General features: G+C 41.4%; 1 protein-coding gene across 2 annotated transcripts; it reads right to left on the reverse strand.

Annotated features, from left to right (window-relative positions):
- Window positions 1–5,326: 5,326 nt before the first annotated feature.
- LOC135482712 (coiled-coil domain-containing protein 87-like) lies at window positions 5,327–22,939 on the reverse strand. Of its 2 annotated transcripts, none has more exons than XM_064763006.1 (25): window positions 22,860–22,939; window positions 21,866–22,082; window positions 21,187–21,259; window positions 20,263–20,312; window positions 19,543–19,656; window positions 18,786–18,954; window positions 18,457–18,538; window positions 17,879–18,107; window positions 17,485–17,584; window positions 17,152–17,203; window positions 16,474–16,687; window positions 15,849–16,060; window positions 14,925–14,991; window positions 14,235–14,336; window positions 13,811–13,927; window positions 13,037–13,197; window positions 12,660–12,699; window positions 11,539–11,831; window positions 10,972–11,087; window positions 10,205–10,364; window positions 9,796–9,862; window positions 9,292–9,435; window positions 8,657–8,833; window positions 7,781–7,861; window positions 5,327–6,815 (listed from the first exon to the last, which is right to left on the reverse strand). In XM_064763006.1, the coding sequence occupies exons 2-25, from the start codon at window positions 22,034–22,036 to the stop codon at window positions 6,657–6,659; spliced, it is 3,150 nt and encodes a 1,049-aa protein (XP_064619076.1). In that variant the 5' UTR covers window positions 22,037–22,082; window positions 22,860–22,939; the 3' UTR covers window positions 5,327–6,656. The 2 variants fall into 2 exon arrangements, with proteins under 2 accessions (XP_064619076.1, XP_064619077.1); XM_064763007.1 differs by lacking the exon at window positions 22,860–22,939 and adding an exon at window positions 22,639–22,752.
- Window positions 22,940–22,964: the final 25 nt, after the last annotated feature.

Below are 22,964 nucleotides of genomic sequence, written 5' to 3' on the forward strand. Positions count from 1 at the left end.
GGAAGATAGATATTTGAAACAGCTCAAAAAGAAGATAAACGAGATGAAGAAAAAGAAGATTTCGAATCAAAAGAAGAAGAAGACGAAGGAAAAGAAAAAGAAAACGTTGAATATATGGAAGAAAAAGAAGAAGACAAAAACTTCTTAAGTAAAACTACATGTATAGTTTTATTGTTTCTGCCATCGCCATGACAATTTTGTCTCCGATGGGTTTGAAACAAAATTGCAAAGTTTCGAACAACCCGGAGCGCGAAGTTGTCCATGTCATCTCTATAGAATTATCGACGACAAGCCTCATATCCGATTACAAATAAATCACTCTGGCTGTGCGTCTTTGTCGGCCTAACTCCCTATCCTGTGGAGTCATCTGCAGCCTCTCCGAGCATCTCCAACCTCCTCGAGTATGGGCAAAGCAACCTCTCCGAGCAAATTCGGCCACAAACTGAATACCACCTCTAAACAAGCCCTCGTATGGACCTTTCATCTTGGTGACAGCTAGGCTATGCCAGGACCACCAATGAGCTATGTTTCCAGGGTTGGAGCTGTTACAGTTGCGAGCACGGGGAAAAAAAATATCAAAGAATTCGTTTTAAAGGACAATTGGCATTATCAAGGGCAATATTACAAAGCTCTCGGCTGCCTAGTCACCTCCCATTCTACATAAGTACGTATGTGGCTTATTATACAGGAAATTAACATCTTTACCTCAAATTGCAGAAAATACACTCGAAAACGATGCTTTTCATTGATGTCAGGGGCATTTTTCGTGGGTCCTGCTTTAAGAATCACCCCGTACCTTGCATCGAAAGGCAGTTGGTTCAAACTCGCACCGTGACGAAATTTAAGTTAAGATTGGCAGTTGGCTTTGACGTGGTACGCTTGCGCCTGGCTTCGTCTATCTTCGTTGCGAAGGTTTGGACAAATCAAAGTTGTCTTCAAACGATTGCAGTTCACTCTTAAAGTGAAGACAGATTCGAAGTGATGTGCAACCTCTGCAACATTAAAACCCAACCTACCTGATAGCAAGACACATCAACTTGACGTCTGAGAAGACAGTTTACCAGCCTGGTTGTTACAGGGACATTGTAAAATCCCGGTGTAGAAGTTTGAAATGTCCTGGAAAGAATGTCAGGGGAACAAAGCATTCTAATATGCGCTTTAGTCTCGGCGCTATTGACGGCCATGGCCTCAAGTCCATGGAACCATGACAAGATCCGTCATAATACAGAGCCACACACTTTTTCCAGGGGGACATTTTCTCCCTGTACACCGGCGTTCGCTAAAACCTGGGCTGACTGGGGGCGAGTCACGTTGACCGGCTTATGAGGAGAGAAGACAATTTACCAGCCTGGTTATCACGGGGACAATGTCAAAACTCGACCGTCCTGAGGGCAATGTACATCGAACTGGCCAAACAGACGACAATAAATTCGGTATTCCTTATTGCGAGACACTTCAACCAGGCGTCAGAGAAAACTGTTATCGAGCCAGGCGGTCGAGAAGACAGTGCTATAACCTGACCGGTCTTCGTAAAGGCGAGTCACCTTGATCGGCCTATTAGGAGAAGACAATTCAGCAGTCTGGATGTCGTATAGAATCAACCCCGGACTATCTATCCTAGGACAATTCAAACTTCTACACCAGGTTGTAGCATTGTCCCGTCAATATCCAGGCTCGGGAACCGTTTTCCCTGAGGTCAGGTCGATGTACATCGCCCGCCCCACAAGAGCCAAAATGCATCATTGTCCCTGTGGAAACACGGTGGTGAACTTTTTCTCTTTGGCCAGGTCGATGCGTCTCACCCGCAGGAAGGCCTAGTTGTAACATTGTCTCTGGGACAGCCACACTGGTTGGTGAACTGTATTCTGTGGTCTCGATCAAAGTGTCTCACCTCATTAAGGCATGGTTGTAACACATCACTGCCTGACGAAAGAGGCACAATGTCCCCACCAGTCTTATCAGTGGTCAGATAATGTGTCTAACCCCAGTCAGGTCAGGCTGTAACATTGGCACTGTGACAGCCCAGCTGATGAACTGTCTTCTCGAACGTTAGATCGAAGTGTCTCACGATCAGGTTGAAACATTGTCACTGCCTGGCTGTTGAAGGGACATTGTTATAACGCGGTCTTGGCGGAGACACGTCGACCAATGGCCAAGGAACAAGTGACTTGCAATGTCACACCTGGGCTTTTGTTAGGGTGAGCCCCATCGACTTGACTTAGAGAAGACAGTTTACCAGCCTCGATACAGGTGTGGCAATGTCATAACCCGATGCAGAAGTTTGAAATATCCTCGGGTAGACTTTCCAATGGAACAATGATTCTATTACACGCTTTAATCTCCCAGCTATTGGCGGCCAGGCGGAACATTGTCATCTCTTCGTCAGACGTGGACATCGTCCTGTGATACAGCAGGCAGCGATCGATGAACCACGGCCAATAGACAGTGGTTCACCAACCAGCCTAGCTGTCGTAGGGAAAATGTTACAACCTGGCCTGACACGGAGCGAGGACCTTCACCTTGCTGCAGAAAAGACGGTTTACCACCCTGGCTGTCAAAGCGACGATGTTAAAACCTGGTCCTGCTGAGGGTTAGACACTGCCACCAGTCTCACCTGACGTCCGAGAAGCCTTTTTACCAGTCCGTCTCTCACAGCGACAATGTTACAACCCGTTCTTGCTGATGCCAGCCAGGCTGTCAAAGGGACAATGTTACAACCTGGTCTTGCTGAGAGTGAGACACTTCAAACACACGTCCGAGAAGTCAGTCCACCAGCCCAGCTGTCACAGCGACAATGTTACAACCTGGTCTTGCTGATACCAGCCTGGCTGTCGCAGGGACAATGTTACAACCTGGTCTTGCTGATACCAGCCTGGCTGTCGCAGGGACAATGTTACAACCTGGTCTTGCTGAGAGTGAGACACTTCAAACACACGTCCGAGAAGTCAGTCCACCAGCCCAGCTGTCACAGCGACAATGTTACAACCTGGTCTTGCTGATACCAGCCTGGCTGTCGCAGGGACAATGTTACAACCTGGTCTTGCTGATACCAGCCTGGCTGTCGCAGGGACAATGTTACAACCTGGTCTTGCTGAGAGTGAGACACTTTAAACACACGTCCGAGAAGTCAGTCAACCAGCCCAGCTGTCACAGCGACAATGTAACAAGCTGGTTTTGTTGATACCAGCCTTGCTGTCGCAGGGACAATGTTACAACCTGGTCTTGCTGATACCAGCCTGGTTGTCGCAGGGACAATGTTACAACCTGGTCTTGCTGAGAATGAGACCATTCAAACACAAATCCGAGAAGACAGTCCACCAGCCCAGCTGTCACAGCGACAATGCTACAACCTGGTCTTGCTGATACCAGCCTGGCTGTCGCAGGGACAATGTTACAACCTGGTCTTGCTGAGAGTGAGACACTTCAAACACACGTCCGAGAAGTCAGTCCACCAGCCCAGCTGTCACAGCGACAATGTTACAACCTGGTCTTGCTGATACCAGCCTGGTTGTCGCAGGGACAATGTTACAACCTGGTCTTGCTGAGAATGAGACCATTCAAACACAAATCCAAGAAGACAGTCCACCAGCCCAGCTGTCACAGCGACAATGCTACAACCTGGTCTTGCTGATACCAGCCTGGCTGTCGCAGGGACAATGTTACAACCTGGTCTTGCTGAGAGTGAGACACTTCAAACACACGTCCGAGAAGTCAGTCCACCAGCCCAGCTGTCACAGCGACAATGTTACAACCTGGTCTTGCTGATACCAGCCTGGTTGTCGCAGGGACAATGTTACAACCTGGTCCTGCTGAGAATGAGACACTTTAAACACACGTCCGAGAAGACAGTGAGGGTGAGACACTTCCACCTGACGTCCGAGAACACTGTTTTATACCAGCCCAGCTGTCGCAGGGACAATTTGACAGACTGGCCTTTTTGGGAGCGAGTCACCATGACCTGGCTACAGATGACAGTTTACCAGCCTGGCCATCACGGCGACAATGTAACAACCAGGTCCTGTTGAGGGTTAGACACTGCCACCAGTCTCACTTGACGTCCGAGAAGCCTGTTTACCAGTCCGTCTCTCACAGCGACAATGTTACAACCTGGTCTTGCTGATACCAGCCAGGCTATCACAGGGACAATGTTACAACCTGGTCTTGCTGATACCAGCCAGGCTATCACAGGGACAATGATACAACCTGGTCTTGCTGATACCAGCCAGGCTATCACAGGGACAATGTTACAACCTGGTCTTGCTGAGAGTGAGACACTTCAAACACACGTCCGAGAAGACAGGCCACCAGCCCAGCTGTCACAGCGACAATGTTACAACCTGGTCTTGCTGATACCAGTCTGGCTGTCGCAGGGACAATGTTACAACCTGCTATTGCTGAGGGAGAGACACTTCCACCTGACGTCCGAGAAGACTGTTTTATACCAGCCCAGCTATTGCAGGGACAATTTGACACACTGGCCTGTTTGGGAGCGAGTCACCATGACCTGGCTACAGAAGACAGTTCACCAGCCTGGCCATCACGGCGACAATGTAACAACCTGGTCTTGTTAAGACACCTCGATCTGGTCACTGAGAGACAGGCAGGAACATTGTGCTTTATTCGACAGGCAGTAATCTGTAGCAACCTGGCCTTAAAGGGGTGAGGCACTTCGAACGAACCGCAGAAAAGACAAGTCAGAACCAGCGTGGCTGTCACAGAGATAATGTTACAACTCGGCCTTCCTGAGGGCAAAATGTACCGACCACTTGGTTGTCGCAGGGATAATTTTGCAACTGGGCTTTTGTGACGGTGAGCCACATTGACCCGATGTCAGAGAAGACAGTTCACCAGACTGAATATAGACTGGTCAATGTCACAACTCGTTGCAGAAGTTTAGAAATATCGGCATTGGCCTTGAAAGAATCATGTTCAATAATCCGTCCGGATTCCTTAGGGACGGACACTTTTTCCAAGGGGTCATTTTCTTCTTCTGACACGGCCTTACAACAAACGAAACACCTCAACCTGACGTCTGAGAAGTCATTTCACCACAGTGGCTGTTGCAGGAATAATGTTACAACCTGGTCTGACTGGGGGCGAGTCACCTTGACAGGCCCAAGACAATTCACCAGCAAAAATCCAAAAGGGTTATGACGCCGTTGATGATATGTACATGTCAAAGATATCTGTACTGTTTACGTCTTTTATAATCTGAAGATCTATTTGAGAAGATTTTCTCAAGCTTTACAATAGTATTTTGTGTACACAATCCCATATTTGTCTTAAGACTCAACCATTTAGAATAATGCAAGACTCTCATATCACATAATAGTCTATAAAGAATATATTTACATAAATATAAATAATTTACAATGATATCTACAAAGTTACAACTTGATAAAATATACTTTCTCTCTGCAGCAGGACTTAACATCATAGATAGAAATCATATGGACGGCTTGACTTTTTTCTCTCATATAACACACTATTTTCTCTCATATAACACACTATTTTCTCTCATATAACACAGCAATGAGCACTCGTCACTGATGACAATTGAAATGTCTAACAAAACAAGCAATAATCCTTAACAGAATCCATCAGGTTTAAAGTAAATCAACATAAAATTTAGCAGTCATAAACGAAATAAAAAGGCCATTTCATGCATTTCTTAAAATTTTTATGACAGTTGGCTGGAAAATAGAGTACCGGTATTGTTGTCAAAAAAATATAAGCGTAAACAGTAATTTGGAAAGCTCGATCATTTCCGAGTCGAATCAAATTGGCTGTTGCTGGGCTAATGTACACTTGTACTTTGAGATAACAGTGAATGTCATGAAATGTGTCCAATGGCCTGCTTATTTCGTTTATGGCCATCAAATGTCATTTTGATGACTTTAAACCTTACTGGCAATCTTTAGGAGAACCCCACAACAAGTTCGTTGTCATTGTACTCATTCAGCTATAAACTGTGGATGCAAATACAAAAATATTTAAGAACACTTGGCCCTTCAGTTATCTACCCATACCAATCTCAGTGTGAATCTATTGGCTCCTATTGCCATTTCCTCTTGAGGTAAGCACAAACTTTTAAAGGTAACTGATACCTTTACTCAACAAGAAAACCTGACACAAAAAAACTCCAAGATGCCAAAGTCAGAGAATTGACCCAGACTTTACAGGGTTGGTATCTTTATCCATACCTCAGTATTAAAAATGCTCTACTGTATAGAACAAAATATTTGAACTACCTTTGGAATAAATGAAGATCCAACTAATTGAAAATATCCAAGTCAAAATATCCCCAATACAGTACTCTAGTCATATGTCAGCGAGTTGGTGTCTGATGCGGACTTAACAAGATTGGTATTTTTATTCGTACCTCAGTAAATGCTCTTGTATAGAACAAAATATTTGAACTACTTTTCGAATAAATCAAGATCCACCAAAAATATCCAAGTCAAAATATCCCCCATACAGTACTCTATTCACGTGAGTTGGTGTCTGATGCGGACTTAACAAGATTGATCTTTTTATTCGTACCTCAGTAAATGCTCTTGTATAGAACAAAATATTTGAACTACTTTTCGAATATAAATCAAGATCCACCCAATAGCAAATATCCAAGTTAAAGCATCCCCCATACTCTGGTCATGTTAGTGAGATGGTGTCTGAATTGGTTCAAGTTGCGTAACCTTGAGTGGAAGACCTTGGACGATGGCTTGTTTCTCAAGGACATTTTGCTTCCTCTCCTCCTGAAGCCAATAGAGCATTTCGATGCGATCCCAGTGCATCTTCTCCAAATAAGGGCGGCCCTGGATATAGAAAATATGCAACAAAATTTTACCAAATATTATAATTTCATCATTCTTCTTCATCTCTTCTTCTTCAGAGTTTGCTCTACTCTTGGCAGTGTTGTTCTCAGTATAATTTTATCATTCTTCTTCATCTCTTCTTCTTCAGAGTTTGCTCTGCTCTTGGCAGTGTTGTTCTCAGTATAATTTTATCATTCTTCTTCATCTCTTCTTCTTCAGAGTTTGCTCTGCTCTTGGCAGTGTTGTTCTCAGGGATGTATTCCTTCATGCCCATTTCCAGAAATGAAATGTCCCAGGGACACTGCACTTACATGGGGCAACAAATGACAGTGTTATTGAATGAATATTAAATGGTCCTTATATATTTCTATATCATTCAGTATTTCAATTTGTTTTTTCTTCAAATAGTGAACGACTGCCACTGCCACATTGAAAATCAGGTCCTTTACATCAGTCAATGTGTAACATGAGGAAACCAGCCCTGTAAAATATTTAGTCGCCCTCCAACTTCAAGCACCCCGCTGATACTACACACAGTGATGATCGGCATATTTACCTTATCTACCTAATGGCCAGCGTAACCAGTGATAACACTCGGGCAAGGATCATCATATGATCATGACTAATTTACTGTGATGAGGCAAAATTAGAAGTAATTTGGTCGACTACAAGGCAACCAGGATGTGATAGCAAGATCGGTTATGTAACAACATATGTTGACCTCAGCCTTTGGTCGGGCAACTCAGCAGGAGGTTACCTGGCTCAGATGAGCTGAGAGCTAAAGTCAATAAACTATTCCTCAGAAACTCTCCCCTCATCAAATATCCATCCCCCCCCCCCCCCGGCATCTAAGGCATTTTCCATTAGATGGTGGGGGATGGTTAGGAGATAATTTTTACAGGGCTGGTTTCCTCATGATTTGTTATGAAAACAGTACAATCCAACAGATGACCTAAAAGTATTACCTGATATGTGATTGTGTCTTTGAAATCATCTCGAACATCCTCTACTGCTCTTCGGATTTTGTTTTCCATTGATTCAAGTTTCTGAAAGAAATTTTCTTTGATTTAGTTTGGAAGGATTGAAAAAATATATATTGCAATTTGTTGGGAGACCCTCTGTTAAGCCCGTTACACACAAGGGATTTCTCACCAACTTAGTTGGTTTTAAAATTAAGAACAGGTGCACAGGTGACTGGAAGTTGAGAGTCGTTCACCCACTCACACGAAAGACATAATCCCAGCAATATTTAGGTCCTGCACTATATTTAGGCCAAAACCTTGGTCAAGGCTGAGTGCAAATATCTATTATTTCTGGCGGGGAAATCTTAGATCTGCCAATGATTTTATTGTGTACAATGAGAGGAAGAAAAAGAAGATTTTATCTATTATTATTGTAAAAGGTATCAGTGAAAAGAGGAAAAGGAGAAATCGATGGGATAATAGGAGGTTTTGGGCAAAATCGTGGATCATGACAAGGTACAGCCTTGGCGCCTATGGCGCCTATAAAGATAAAGAGTCAAAATATGGCCCAACTATGTTGTTGACTGAATCACACGAGGAAATTTCTCCCCCACACTCCTTATATAAACAAAAAAATCCTTATATAAACAAAAGATTTCGTCGAGAAATAGAACAAGTCGGTAGTGCAGCCAGCAACTCCAACCAATCGGGCAAAGTATCAGTTACCTGGTCTGGATTCCTGTTATGAATTAAAATTCCAACTAAGTTGGTGAGAAGTCCCTCGTGTGTAACGGGCTTTAGGACATTTGTTTGGTCCCAAGTTAGTCTGACCTCTCTAATCAGGACACCTCTCCTTTAAAAGCTAGCGTATTGACCCACCTTATAGTAACCGCTACGGACTTTGGCCTCTTCTAACCGTGCTACGGAGGAGCCCCTGGAACTTTTATCAAAGAATCGATTTGGATCGGAGCCAAGTCTTTCAAATGTTTCCAGCCTCTTCATCAACGCTTCTCGCTTGATGATCAATTCGGTCGCCTTCTCCCAAGAATCAATGGCCTGTTGGAGAAGAGTGACATAAGAGAAGAGTTTTATCACAAAACGTGATGCCCGATACCCGAAATTTTGGAGTTAACTGTACTATGGCATTGCCCATATAATTACTGATATGTTATCCAAATTTCGGAGCATCAGGCCAACAGGAATTTTTCAAAATTTCCCACTTCATTTTCAGTCTAATTTAGAACTTTGAAGAAAATGGCAAAAATGGATATGTCTTATTTTGCGATGAATGTCTTGAACTTATCACAGACAGCCATCTATTGCAACTATATGGGAGTCATGCGTGATAAGAGAGAGCATACCTGATGGTATTCAGCAATGCATATGAACACATGTACAGTCTAGCTCATATCAATTTCAACACCTACTTCATACGATATCTAACAAACTAATGCACCAAATCGAATGCGGTTTTCAGCAAGGTTTTTTCCTCATGGCAATTCACACATACTTACATCTTCTAACTGATTAAGATAGTCGTCTGTGCTGTATTTGATAGCCATATCTAATTTGAGTGCATCGGGCATCTGAAGAAGTGTCCACACTTTTTCAAGTCTATCTTGAGGCGTAATAACTGGTTCTGCAGTTTCAGGAGATTTCTGTGAATAAAGATACGACAATTTTAAAGATGAATCTGGAGGGGAGGGCGGCACCAGACGCATGCCCCCTCCCCCATGCATGAACATTTTTGAATTAGATCATGAAACTTTGTAATATATCAGAAATTTTAATGAGAAATGCAGTGCACACCCGCTCTTTTTCTTGCCACTGGGTCTGCCCCTGACGTTGATTTAGAGAAGGTTTGCCTCAGTATAACAAATTAATAGTTTTGGATGATCCACGAGAGTAATTATTTGGCACTCAAAGGACATTCAAACACTTTCCATTTCTTTCTGAAAAAATATGGTAGATCGAAGAAAATGTGCAGGGATTTGAGGACAGTTTGGCCAAATACTCACAGCAGTGTCTGTTGCAGTGGTGAAAGTGGTTCGTTCAGTAGCTCTAGAAACCATCCGGGATCTGTCCCTAAAAAATAATGAAACGAAAAATTAACATGGTGTCAAAAATAAATAAAGACGAAAGCATCATTCCAATGATTGAGCCATTTAATCTGTAATTATAATTGCTGCTATGTGTGTAACAAAAAACATTCTTCTCATAGAAATCTAAAATTGTGGTTGTCGATATTTGATAACAATATAGAAGTGAACTACAGGGTGACCCAGAATGACCCATTTTCCCTTGCATAATAGAATTCTATTGTGTATCCATTATGTGAGGGAAAGTAATTCTGGGCCACCCTGTAGCGTCCAGATACACGTTATTGAACGTCATGAGGTAAAAGCATTTGAAAACCAATTTACATACCCGGTGTCGCTTCTTTTTCTGCTGGCGCCCTCTGGAGCAAACGACGCCAATGAACCGTCTCGAGACTTTAGGGTGGACTTTTTAGCTATAAATGCTTTTGATGACCGCGTTGACTTGGCATCATCTGTTGTTTCACTTCTGGCTGTCTCGTGGTCCTCTTCTGAAAAATTCAAAAAAACCCAACATATGGGCAGAGACATGTATTCATCCACAGGCGGAAGTGTGGCACTGACACATAGTCCGTACTGAACTGTGAAGCTGTGGTAAATACATGACTGTGATGGGTGAAAGTGGATTTATTCTTCAATCTTTGGTGGATTCTTAATCTACAGAGCCAGGCCATAACAGGGATATACATTTTGATAATTAATTTAAGGAAATATTGTCTCACTGGCCAGTTTAGAACTTGTATTCTAATAGGTCCATATCAGTCCACAAGTGACGATTTGATGGCAATGCTGTACACAAATCAATTTTTCTCAGGCAATCGGTATTGGAATATTTTGAATTTTTACCATTATTTCGATAAAAGCCTCTTCATAACACATATAAAATTTGGTGGGAATTAAAGCACCCTTGGTGTACTTTTTTCACCAACCTATATATTCATTAAAATGTACACAGAATGTATACGCTGGCTAATAGAGGTCTCTGGCCATATGACTCGGATACCAATCAGGAATTCTAAATGGGGTTCCTCCAAATGATAATGCCGACTTACTGCTGCTGAATGAAAAGACACATCTGACATCTCCTCCAATACTAACCTTCTAACTCGGGATCTTTCCCAAGACCACCCATCAAGATGGAATTGAAATTCCACACTCCGGGAGTAAATTCTGTTTTCACCTTTCGCAGTTCTTTGACTTTCTTCTCCTTTTCCCTGCAAAACACATTACAAAGATAGTCAAACAAAAAAAGCTACATGTATGTATTTTCCCAACCTTTTCGACGAAAGAAGTGTAGATCATGTTGTCAAAAGTGGAATCCAATAATTGTATTTAATCACAAGTAGCGCTGTGCTTACATGTAGGTGACAGGTCAGACACAGAAGTGATTATAAACTCCCATGCAAAAATATAAATCTAATTTTTACCAAATTTCTGCCACATGAAGCAGAGATCAATATGTTCTGTTATCAGTTACTTTGATCACATTATCCCCTTTAGCTATTGTGCAATAAGGATGACACAAAATGGTATCTATGTCAAACGAGAGGCTAAAGGAGCTAACTGTATATGAAGATCAATTAGGTAAGCGGTGTTCCAGCACTATTTCCATTCCTTTTTTTTGGCTATGAGTTGGGTATCCTGATACATCGCATCATTTCTTACTTCTGCTCAGCCTCGGTAAGCAGGGCGGTCCTCCTAGCACGCGACTCCTCATCATCTTCGTCCTCCGAGTCGTAAAAATGGAAGATGTATCCCATATAATCGGACTGCTGGCTCGTGAGATATTTCATATAGTCGTCCGTGTTCATTGTACTCTTCCACCAGGCCAACCAAGATGCGTAGTTACGGGACAAGCGCTCCTGGACCATTCTTGGCGCCTCCTGCAGCTGTGATTTGTACTCATCCATCGTCAGGACCTTACCCGGGATGGAGAGGATATCTTTTTCATCAGCACCCTAAATATTAATTAAAAGAAACATGAAGTGACAGTGGAGTTTGTGCTGGTAAGAGATCATTTAAAAATAGGTTGAAGCCAAAAAAGATAACAAATTTTAGTCTCTATTTGAACCCCCTCTCCCCTTTCAAAAGACTAAGGGTTTGACTGAGGTGACAGTGGAGTTTGTCCTGAGAAGGGATCATTTAAAAAAAGGTTGAAGCCAAAAGAGATAAATTTTTAATCTCTACTTGAACCCCCTCTCCCCTTTCAAAAGACTAAGGGTTTGACTGAGGTGACGGTGGAGTTTGTACTGAGAAGGGATCATTTAAAAAAAGGTTGAAGCCAAAAAAGAAAAATTTTAATATCAACTTGAACTTCCCTTTCAAAAAACTGAGGGCCAGGCTGAAGAAATCACTGCCACATTTTTGCTCTAAAATGTCTATACTCTAATGAGAATTACCCTTTATTTCGTCTCTTAAACCGAGGCTGATGTCCTTTTTTTTTGAAATGGCAGTGAATTCTCAAGTGGCTCAAAAATAAATGAATAAAATGCTTATGCATTAACAAGTTAATATGGCAACATCTTGCGCTCATAACTTTTTCCCAGACTGCCCGATGAAAGTATTACCCAGGGGTCTAACTGACCCATGGTAGTTCTTCAAACCATTAAATTTTCATAGTTGGTTGACCACAATGATTTCAGGGTGTGGGGAGTCTGAAGTTTTTGGGGTATTTTGCACTATTTTTGACCTGGGAAGGGACTTTTGTGAATCGCAAATATAAACGGGTGTGGAAATTTGGTGGTTTACAGCAATCGATCAAGTAAAATTCATATCTGTTGACTCACATGTAATTCTCCTCGCATATCTTTTAACTGTGAGGCAGGACTGAAAATATATGAAGAAGTTTTAAATTGAGATCTTGGGAAAACAAAAATTAGTTGGTAAATGCAAAATGGCTACCATCATGGGGCACACATTTCTGCCACTGTTTTTATAGTAGTATAATGATCTCGTCTTGAATTGACAACTACATTCAAACCTATTTAGTGTGACTTATTAAAGTAAAGAGTTCTACGAAAAGGGCGAACGTGAGTGAAAGTGACTTCTGATCCACTTAGGTATAACATTCAGATATGATAGGAACATAAAACGTAACTTTAATAGTCCATTTTACACAAACTGAAACTGGAAATAGAGATATTTTCAAGCACATGAGACTCACTTCTTAGCCCATTCTGCATTGCCCTGAAGACCCCACGGCGGAACTTTACTCTTCTGTAAGGCACTGTTGACAAACTTCTCCTTCTTCTTCTTGGCCAAAGCAGACGGCATCAGGATGCTGCTCAGGTTGACAGCGTCTGCTGCAGGTTCAACCAGCACATCCTGTGAGTGAGGGAAACATAACATTCATAACTTTGCTCTGACAGATTTCGCTCTTGTAGTACCAACACAAGAGGGCAGCGATGCATTCTCTTGAACTATGCAGATGTATCTATCCAGGGGTATTATAGATAAAAGTGTTTTTAACTTGATAAACCTGGACAAAATGGAAACTTCCGGCTTCTGCTGAATACTGTGGCCTTGAAAATGCATGCTGAAGTCGTCTCTGAGGGCGTAGGAATATTGAAGTTCTCAATTGGAACGGAGCACGACGAAACCTTCCCACAGCCTGGAACCACCTTCTCAAGTCACAAATGTGGGAGGTCGGCCAAACTTCGAACTTGAGTCTCCTGCCTATAAGCCATCTAGAGGCAACACCAACAACCATGTATAAAATCACTTGACCAAGGGTTGAGGCTTTAGGAAAACCAAAAATCTTATAATTGTGAAAGTAAATTTCCATTTTACAATACTCCTGGATAGATGCATCTTTTTAGTTAGAATCGAATCTTTCTGAATAACTCCAAAATTACATCAAGAATTGTTTTTTCACATCTCACGTCAATCATACTTCTTTTCAAAACATATTCAGAGAGAGAGCTCCCAATTTACTCACATTTTCTAGTTCTAGATGATCAGTTGGAACAGTCTGCATGATCTCTTTATAAACTTCTTTAATTTCGTCGCCCAAGAATAAGTTCTTGTCCATCTTCAAAAGGGTTGCCTGATCAATCTGAAATAAGAGCGTTATGCGAACGTTTTAAAAGAGCAAAATAACATCCCCGGACCAAGAATCACCAAGAACGAGCTATTTGAAGCAAAATATGGACAACTTCTCCAGCCATTTTTTGCTGTGTGGGCCGTTTCGTGAAAAAGAGTATAGATGATCGCAACGGAACCTGGAATTGGCTGAGAAGTGCAAGGTTTTCACGGATTCAACAGATCCCTTTGATTATCAATGTCATTTTATAATCCTACTACAAATGTATCACACACATGGATACAGGAAGATTTTCTTGATGCTAAGGAATGATACTTACCTCTCCCAGAAGATCATTGTAAACAGTTTCATGTTTCTTCACTGTAACGTTTGACATGCACACTCTCTCCGAGACTCTGATATCTGACGTACGAACTAGCATCTGAAAATAAAGAATACTCATGTTATTTCAGAAGCCGCGGTGGTGTAGTGGCTCGGTTCTTTGACTAGCGGTCAAGAGGTCGCTGGTTCGATCCCAAATGTCGGCGTGAGACTCCATACAGGTCTCATTGCCTTATATGCCTAACTCCAGCGATGTCTTTAAATGGGTACCAGTCGGAAATGCTCAGGTTGTAACGCTGATTGAGCAGGGAGAAAAAAGAATTGTACTGCTGGATAAACCGTCATGGCTTTCAAGAAACTAAATGCCTGGTTCATCACAACACAACCTATGAATATTTGAGGGTCGGTCTATGAGACTAAAAGCTGTGGTCTCTTGTACCTGAGCATCTATGCCAGGGCAAGTAAAAAATCCCACACAGGTGGACAGTAGCCTAAAGTTAACTCAATACCTCTGGCAAAGGTCCAATAGGGTTATGAAGCCGGTAATGTTGAAATCTATGCTGAGAAGGTCCTCCACTTGACTTCCCAGGATAGATTACACCTGACTTAAATACATAAGTAGACATTGCTACTGAAGCCAAGATCTGCGACTACTAACTCTTGGAAGTCAATTCTGATTAATGCCTACCTTATTTGGAAGTTTTGTAGATACTGTATCTGGTTGAGGGAATGCTGGCTGCCTGATTATGGGCAAACTGTAAAACAGATAACATCCCTTTTAAGCACATTGATGAGGATTTATAAACATGATTGAGAGTTGCAAAGTGCAATTAAAAGAATCAGTCTTTACTGCTACCAAGTAATCTGAAACACCTTGGTTACAATGTTTCATTTTTATAACAGATGATCAGTTAGCCTCGTTTTCACCACAGATGATTTAGTGAAACAACCATCCTCTTGGGTTGGTTTAAAATGTGCCGAAAGCCAATTCTCTGTGAATTTTGCCTTAAATAGTTGTACAGTAGAAAAACTTGAAACCTCACAGTCGGTATCAGTTTCGGCCCACATTTTAGCTCTACCCTGGCAGAGTTTGGCGAGGCAATCTATACCTCTAGTTCCGTATCAATTCCTTGTACCTCGAAACCCGCTCAACCACTGATATTAAAGTGATACTATGATGTGATTTACAACTTTGCAGAAATACGTCCGTTTTTAATTGTTGATCACAAATGAAAAGCTCAAATTTTCCATTTTTGATTAGATTTATTATAAAATCGCTGAATGTAAACCACCGCGACCGCGAAAATGTTCATGTTGTGACGTCATCAACGAAAACGGCATCGAAGCGAGCCGTCCGGGCGGGATTAAACCATCAATTTCTAGAAAATGTGCATTTCGATTTGAAAACCTTACCAATTTATGAGAAAGTGGCGTAGTCATTTGTCAAAAACAGCTAAAACATTATATGGTGAAATTTGACACGAGTTACCCTTTAAGAGAAAAAGTAGATTTTCCTTGACACACCCAGACATCAGATGAAGGGAAAAGTGCACATGTCGATTTAACACTAATCAAATGCAGAAGAAACAAGTTTGTGAGAGAACTGCCTTACTTTTCCAGTTCTTCTCTCTCTTTCTCTTCCAGTTCCTTAATCTTCTTTTCATGCTCTTTTTTCATACCATCATGTTTAGCACTTCTCGTCAGTGCCTGTAGCAGAGGAGGCAAGTCCTCGTCAGGCTCGCCATCAGGTTCGTTGTCTCCCGATCTAGCGCACAGTCTCTTCAGGTCATTGGCCGCATACTCTCTGGTGCCAGGGACTGCAGGCTGAAATGACAAGGACAGCCAGCAGTTAAAGCAAAAGGCAGATTATCTCTGAAATATATTTGTTCGTCTCATATTTCATTAGTTAACTATTTTTTGAAAGTGGCTGATGTTTTTCCAATTTTGACTCAAACTCAGACAAATTGATGTCATTTTTGCTACCACGACAGGCTATTTTGATGCATTCTAATTCCCTAGGTAAAACCCTGCTGCCTATTGTCAAAACCCAACAGAAAGTATGGTTGATAGTCCCCTACTGCTTGAGTTCAAGTGAGCACGTTTTGGTTGCTCCTTGAAACCCCTGATTGATTTCTGTTGATATCAGGGTAATAATATGGTATCCCCTTTGAGCAGGGAAACCTGAAAAAGCACCATATAAGTACTCAATGTTGTTAAATCATTATTTATGTCCATACCTTCTCTTTTTCTTTTTCTGTTTCCTCCTTCTTTAGCTTTTCTTTTCTCCTCAACATGGACGGCATGTTTTCTAGCGTTGCTGTATTGGGTCGTTTATGCACCTGCTGTAGCGACATATCGAGTTCTTCAGCAAGGGTCTCTATATGAGCTATCTCTCCTAATGAGTCGTGGCGCTTCAGTAACGTCCGGCTTAATTCCTCGTCACGCTGTTGTCTAGAAATAAACAAGCATGTATCAATGACGTGGCAGGAAAATGCTATGTCATGTATGTATTGATAGCATGGCATAAAAAGGCTGTCATGTATGCATTTATGGCATGGCAGGAAAATGCTGTCATGTATGCAACAATCAATAGCATGACAGAAAATGGTATGTCATTTATGTATTTATGCATGGCAGGAAAATGCTATGTCATGTATGGAACAATCAATAGCATGCCAGAAAATGGTATGTCATGTATGTATTTATGGCATGGCAGGAAATGCTATGTCATGTATGCAACAATCAATAGCATGACAGAAAAATTGTATGTCATGTATGTATTTATGGCATGGCAGAAATATGCTATGTCATGTATGCATCAAGAGCATGGAAGAAAAATGAAAAACAAAGTTCAAAATTGTGTGTGGTGTGATCCTCATGGTAGGAGGAAACCAGGACACCAGAAATCAGATTACCTTATTTGATCTTCTCTTTGGTCACGTAGATTCAAGACTGGTGCCGGTGAGCCTGCAACCACAAGACAACATCTTACTGAGTTGGGATGGTTATATTCACCATGGAAATGATTTCGTGAAATACAGGTCATGCCATAAAGTGATCGAACTTGCTCTTATAAATGTTATAATTTGAAAGTTACAAGAGTAGCAGACTTCGTTACAGATTGAGTTACCACACCAGTCCTATTGCTCCCCAGGCTAAACAACCATCAACAGCTCTTGAGCAAATATCTCATGGCAGGCACAGGAAATAGTCCTGATTATCGTAAAATGATTAAACTGAACACGAACCAGAGGACTCAGAAAGTAGGGACTTCTCCTTCTCCAGTCCCATCTTATCAATCATTTCGATGATTTTCTCCGTGGGCAGAGTAGGCATCTGTTCCTGAATCTAGAATCAAATACGGTGAATTCAGGATTTAGTTTTCATACAAAAAGTTGTCATTGGTAACAGCATTTCAGGGTCAAAGCAAAACGTGGTCTTGTCATGATGAATTTAGGTTATAACATCACATGATTATAAAGTTCACACAAAAATAGTTGCATGTTAGCTGAATATACTGACTTTGATCATGAGAGTATCCAATGCCGAGAGTAATTATTTTAGTTCATCATTTGACTCCTAGGTGGCCGACCTGCTTGGTCCACAAGGAGAATAATACTACAAGGGGAATGGGTCAATTACCTCTAGAATATCATCCTCAATCGTTCGGTCTACCCCCCGTTTGCGTCGCTCTTTTGGCCTGCTGCTTACAACTAGTCTCTGGTATGTAAGGGCCGGGGAGCGCTGCGATTTTTGTGTCGAAGGCCTACTTTGACTAGGACGGTCTGGTTTTTCATCTTCATTGTCGGCATGATCCTTTTTTCCCCTCATGTCCCCCACGAGGTATCGACGAATGATTAAGATATTGAGACTAAAAAACAATGAAAGATCATACAGCTTTGAATTAAGAAAAAAGTTCAAAATTTGGCACTACGTCAGTACATGTACAAGTGAAACGGACAAAAGCATAAGTTTTTTGGTCGACATTTTCGTATCCCTTACGACACAAGGTGGCGCCATTGTAGTCACGACCTTGCCTATACAGCACTTTTGGGGATTTCAGATCCCCTTATCGCCCAGTTACTTTCAACCTATAAATAGTATAGATGGCGACACTTCTGAATAGTTTTGACAGTTCGGATAAAGGCAAGGTCCACTGTTCATCGCTGGTATCTGTGGCCCGCTGTGAAAATTTTAACAGAATATCCTCAAGTACTTACAATTTATTGGCATCTAAAGCCAGTTGCGCTTTTAACCGACTCATATTTGCAGGCCCACTGAAGACACCTCGCTTGTTCAGAACTACAAGAAAAAGAGGAAAATAAATATCAGGAGAGGCTTCTAAGGACATGCACAAAATCTTAAGCTGAAATCGTCATTCTGGCTGTCGGTTGGGAGCAATTTGACAATTCACTACCATTTCCCCAAAAAGTTCACCAACCCCATCTTGCCTGAAGAAATACATGTGAGAAAAAGGCATTTATAATGAATGAATTTATAATGAATTTTCCAGTCAGGCCCTCAGGTGTACCGAATCTTATCTACTCACTCTGGGCCTTTTCCACATAATGACCAAACAACGTCTCGCACACAGTTACAATGTGAACAGAGATTCGTCTTTGCAGTTCTTTGTTCTGCTCTGGTGTCAAAAAGGGATCGTCTACTTGTCTTCTGATGTCAGGCCAAATGCCATTGACTTCGCCCATCAGTATTGCGGCCTGGAAAAAGTACCTAAGTTTTTATTGCAGCTTATTGATCAAAAGACTCCAGAAGAAACGACATAAGCAAACTCTGTACACTTTCACATGATAAAGTCACCTAGCACAAAATACTAGTCAAGTGTGTTATGCTAAAACAGTAGCAACGTTATGGAGGAAAAAGAGACTGCATTTATAGTATTGGATCCTTAACCATTTCGCTACCGCAAGATTTCGGCAGTGTCTAGTTCCCTTGGCCAACACAATGAAGTATAGACCAGACGACCTGGATCCGACGTGGCTTAGGAAAAGTTTCAATGTAAAATAGCTGGCATTACCCAATCTTAGGTACAAGTTTTAATTGAATAGAGTACAGTGGTGCTATCTCGTTTTTTCAGGTGGAACCAACCAAAATCTTATAAGGATTGTATAGTGAACGATCAAACTTGTGGAAAATTCAGCAGTACGGATTACTGCAGGCCAATAGTACGCAGTGTATGGACCCGGTAAATACCGGGTACGCAGTGTATGGGCCCGGTAAATACCGGGTACGGTAGCAAAAGAGTTAACACCTTATTTCTGATGTAAACTTTTTAAATCTCGACCTACCAAGCCTTGTTGATCATCGACACTCAGATGATGACTTTGAGGATCTGCCGTTATTCTTCTTCTGACATAGTTTGCCAGTTGATTGAAAGTGAATGGCGCTGCTTTGATTTCCTCCTGAAAAACACAAGGCAAATTAATTTAAAAAATTGATGCTTCTCGATGCTTTTACAGAGTTACATACACGTCACGCAGTACTAAAAATAATTTTCACCTTCTTCTTTCCAGCGCTTGATTTTCTTTTTATGACAATACAGTAGAACCAAGGACACCCTTGGGACTGACAAGTGCTCTCCTTAATAGAGAGGTGTCCTGATTAGAGAGTTCAAATTGAATGGAAACAACCAGTTTGGGACCAAAACCGGTGTCCTTAATAGAGAGGTTGTCCTTAATAGAGAGGTGTCCGCTAAGAGAGGTTCTACTGTACTACAAAAGGCCTATGTCTCTAGTAAACCTGGCTGTCATCTCTTGTTCTCCTTGATCCCTAGGACTCTGCCTCGATTGATACACTGTTTGAATAATGTTTATAATGTCAACAGTGTAGAGGTTAGTCATCTGCCACAAAGAGCCTAATATTTTGAAGAGAGAGGTCTGACAGGCCATGCGAGAGTGTCACTCATTGTGACTGGTCAAATCGAACTGCTTTACAAACGATGTGTTGATTGGTCAAATCAGACTCAGTAAATACCCACATTACAGTACATTGCCAAGATATTTACTTACATTAATTGGAGTAACAGGCCTTTCCATTTCAATCTCATCCCCGACAATAACTGAAAATAGACATACATTTGTATCTATTAAAATATTGGTTATATCATCATCTTTGAATATCTTACACTTTTTATTGTTAACTGCAAAATTTTTCTATCTTTTTTGCAAGTTGCAAAAATAAACCTGTCATGATTTTTATCTTTGTGGATTAAAATAATTTCAGCTTATTCCCAATCAAAAATAATTCTTTAGCCAATTTCATTTTCGCGAAACTGATTTATTTTACAAAATCTGCAAAATTGATCACCGATCACAAGGCAACCTGGGAAATCCAATCAGCTAATCAGAACATATCTAGCCAATTCTTCTGTTTTATTCATGAATATCTTAGCACCACCTAATTCAGTCTATCACGCAAATTAATTGTTTCTCATAGCTGGCAATGAAGACAATCTGATCGGTGGCTCTTTGAATAATTGACAAGGCACTTAGCAAACATAATCAGGAGCCCTGTGTTTGATACTAATTGACCAAGGTGTTTGGCTCTTGAATAAATCATGAGGAACAATAATGCATGATGAGTGTCTGGGGAATTGTCCACATGCGAAGATATGAAAGCAAGTCTGATCTATTCTTGAAAACTGCAAATACCAGTGAACAAAGAGATCCTGGCAGGAATGAAATTTCGCTGTAAAACAACTTTTTTGCTTCAAACTGATAGCCCAATGTGCAGCTGCAATTGCTGCAAAGGAATAGACAAGAAGTTCAAGCTCCATTTGGCATTTTAACAATTAATTTAGACAGTTCCTTGAAAGCCAAGCCGAAAAATACAATCCTGGGTTCTCCCCAGCACCGAACCTTGCGTCTATTGCGTGGGAGCAGTCAGTGATAACCAAGAGGCTATGAGGTGTCTCATTATACAGCTAATCTTACCATCTTCATGTGAGTATGGAGCAAAGAGAGTAAGTGGTCCAAGTATATCGTCATATCTCTTCTGTATATCTTTCTGCAAACAAAGAAATCAATTCAATTTCAAGTTACTCAATGCAGATTAAGGAATTGAATGCGAGGCAGACACCGCAGAGGGTCAATGTTGAAATGCATGTATGAAAACCCTCGAGGGTGGAGCTAAGTGTAATCCAAATCTCAAGCTAGGTATTGACGTATGTAGTGTAGTGTAGTGAGAAAATGTACTGACACCCAAGAAGGTTTTAGCATCTTTTAACATTGACCCGAAGTCGAGGGTTCAATTTCCAGTCTAAATTCCCTCCACTCTTAATCAGTAAATGATATTTATCATCAGGCATGTCAGATGGGTCTTGGTTTGAGTTACCAAGATCCTTTGCACTCAGAACGAGGCCTTTGGATTTTCCCTTTGTCACAATGAATATGTGAATTTTTAAGATACAAAGGTATTCAAAAACTATTGTAGGCCAGGATTTCACCAGCAAGTTACTTAATCTTGGCTGTACCAAAAAGGCGTCTCACTCACAACTCTGCAGACTGAATCAGAAAAGACTGCTCCCAGTCCCAATGAGAAAAGGGTTTTAGAGAATTTATTTCCAAGAGAGATATGCAGGATCCAAAGACTCGAATGACAGTTGATGCTCACCTGCCCAAATGGTAGATTTGTCATTTGATATAGGTTGTCATTTCCCTTCTCCGAGTGAAGGTCAACAGGATCAGCTTGGGGTATGGTTGACCTCGGCCCAGTGACGGAGCTTGCGGCAACCAGGGGATCCGCCCCTCTATGGCTCCGCCTATCTCCTAGATTGGTTGGCATGATGGTATTGGTTTAGCTAGGCATCACATTCATGGCATTCAAAAACCTGGAATTTGAAAGATTACCGAAAGATTGACTATCGGTATACCACGATATACCATAAAAACACAAAAAGTACCAAGTCACTTTTGACCAATCTAACCTCTGTCTATTGTTACAGTTGCTTTGATTTGCCCAGGTTGGTGAAATGCTCAGACCCTGGGAACGCCAAGCAAAATTTAAGAATCAACATCACTTTTTCTGTTCTCATGAAATTTTAAGGCAGACCTAGCCTTTCATCCCTATAGGCCTTCTATAGGCCTATGTACACTACACTTTTTTTAGGCCTACACCACAGCAATCTAGACAACTTCGTTGCAGCATTCGCTCACTATCCTTTTCCGGGAAAACCCATACTGGCCTAGGCAGAAGGCAGAAGGCATGCAGTAACTGACAGTGACACTCACTGCAGTGTCACTGTCTACACCGAGTTGCTGACACTGTCACTGGGCACCTTATTGTGACATTGTTTTCTTTCAATCTGATAATCAATCAACATCATCCCAATTGACATTAGAAGGATGGCAACCAACGCAATGTCATTTGAATTTGTCAGCCCACACCTTGCAAACTGTCATGCATGTCAAGTTTGTAAATGTTAATTTTGCGATTTGACATTTCGACCGCCATGTTTGTTTATCTTGGATACGAATGAAGATTCAGCGTGAACAAGAACGGCAACATTATCCCCAATCTTTGGAAGGTTTTCGAATTTAGAATGATTCATTTATGTTAAAAACAGTAGTTTATGTTGTTATGAATGAATTGGAGAAAGTCTGAATACCATTTCATTTGCGAAAAGGAGATACAAGTAACTTTTGTTGGGGGAAAATTTATGAAAAGTTAATTTTCAATACGCATGCGTCAAACCTGCTGTGTTGCAAAATAT

This window comes from Lineus longissimus, chromosome 2 (genome assembly GCF_910592395.1).
Source record: "Lineus longissimus chromosome 2, tnLinLong1.2, whole genome shotgun sequence".
Lineage (NCBI taxonomy): Eukaryota > Metazoa > Nemertea > Pilidiophora > Heteronemertea > Lineidae > Lineus > Lineus longissimus.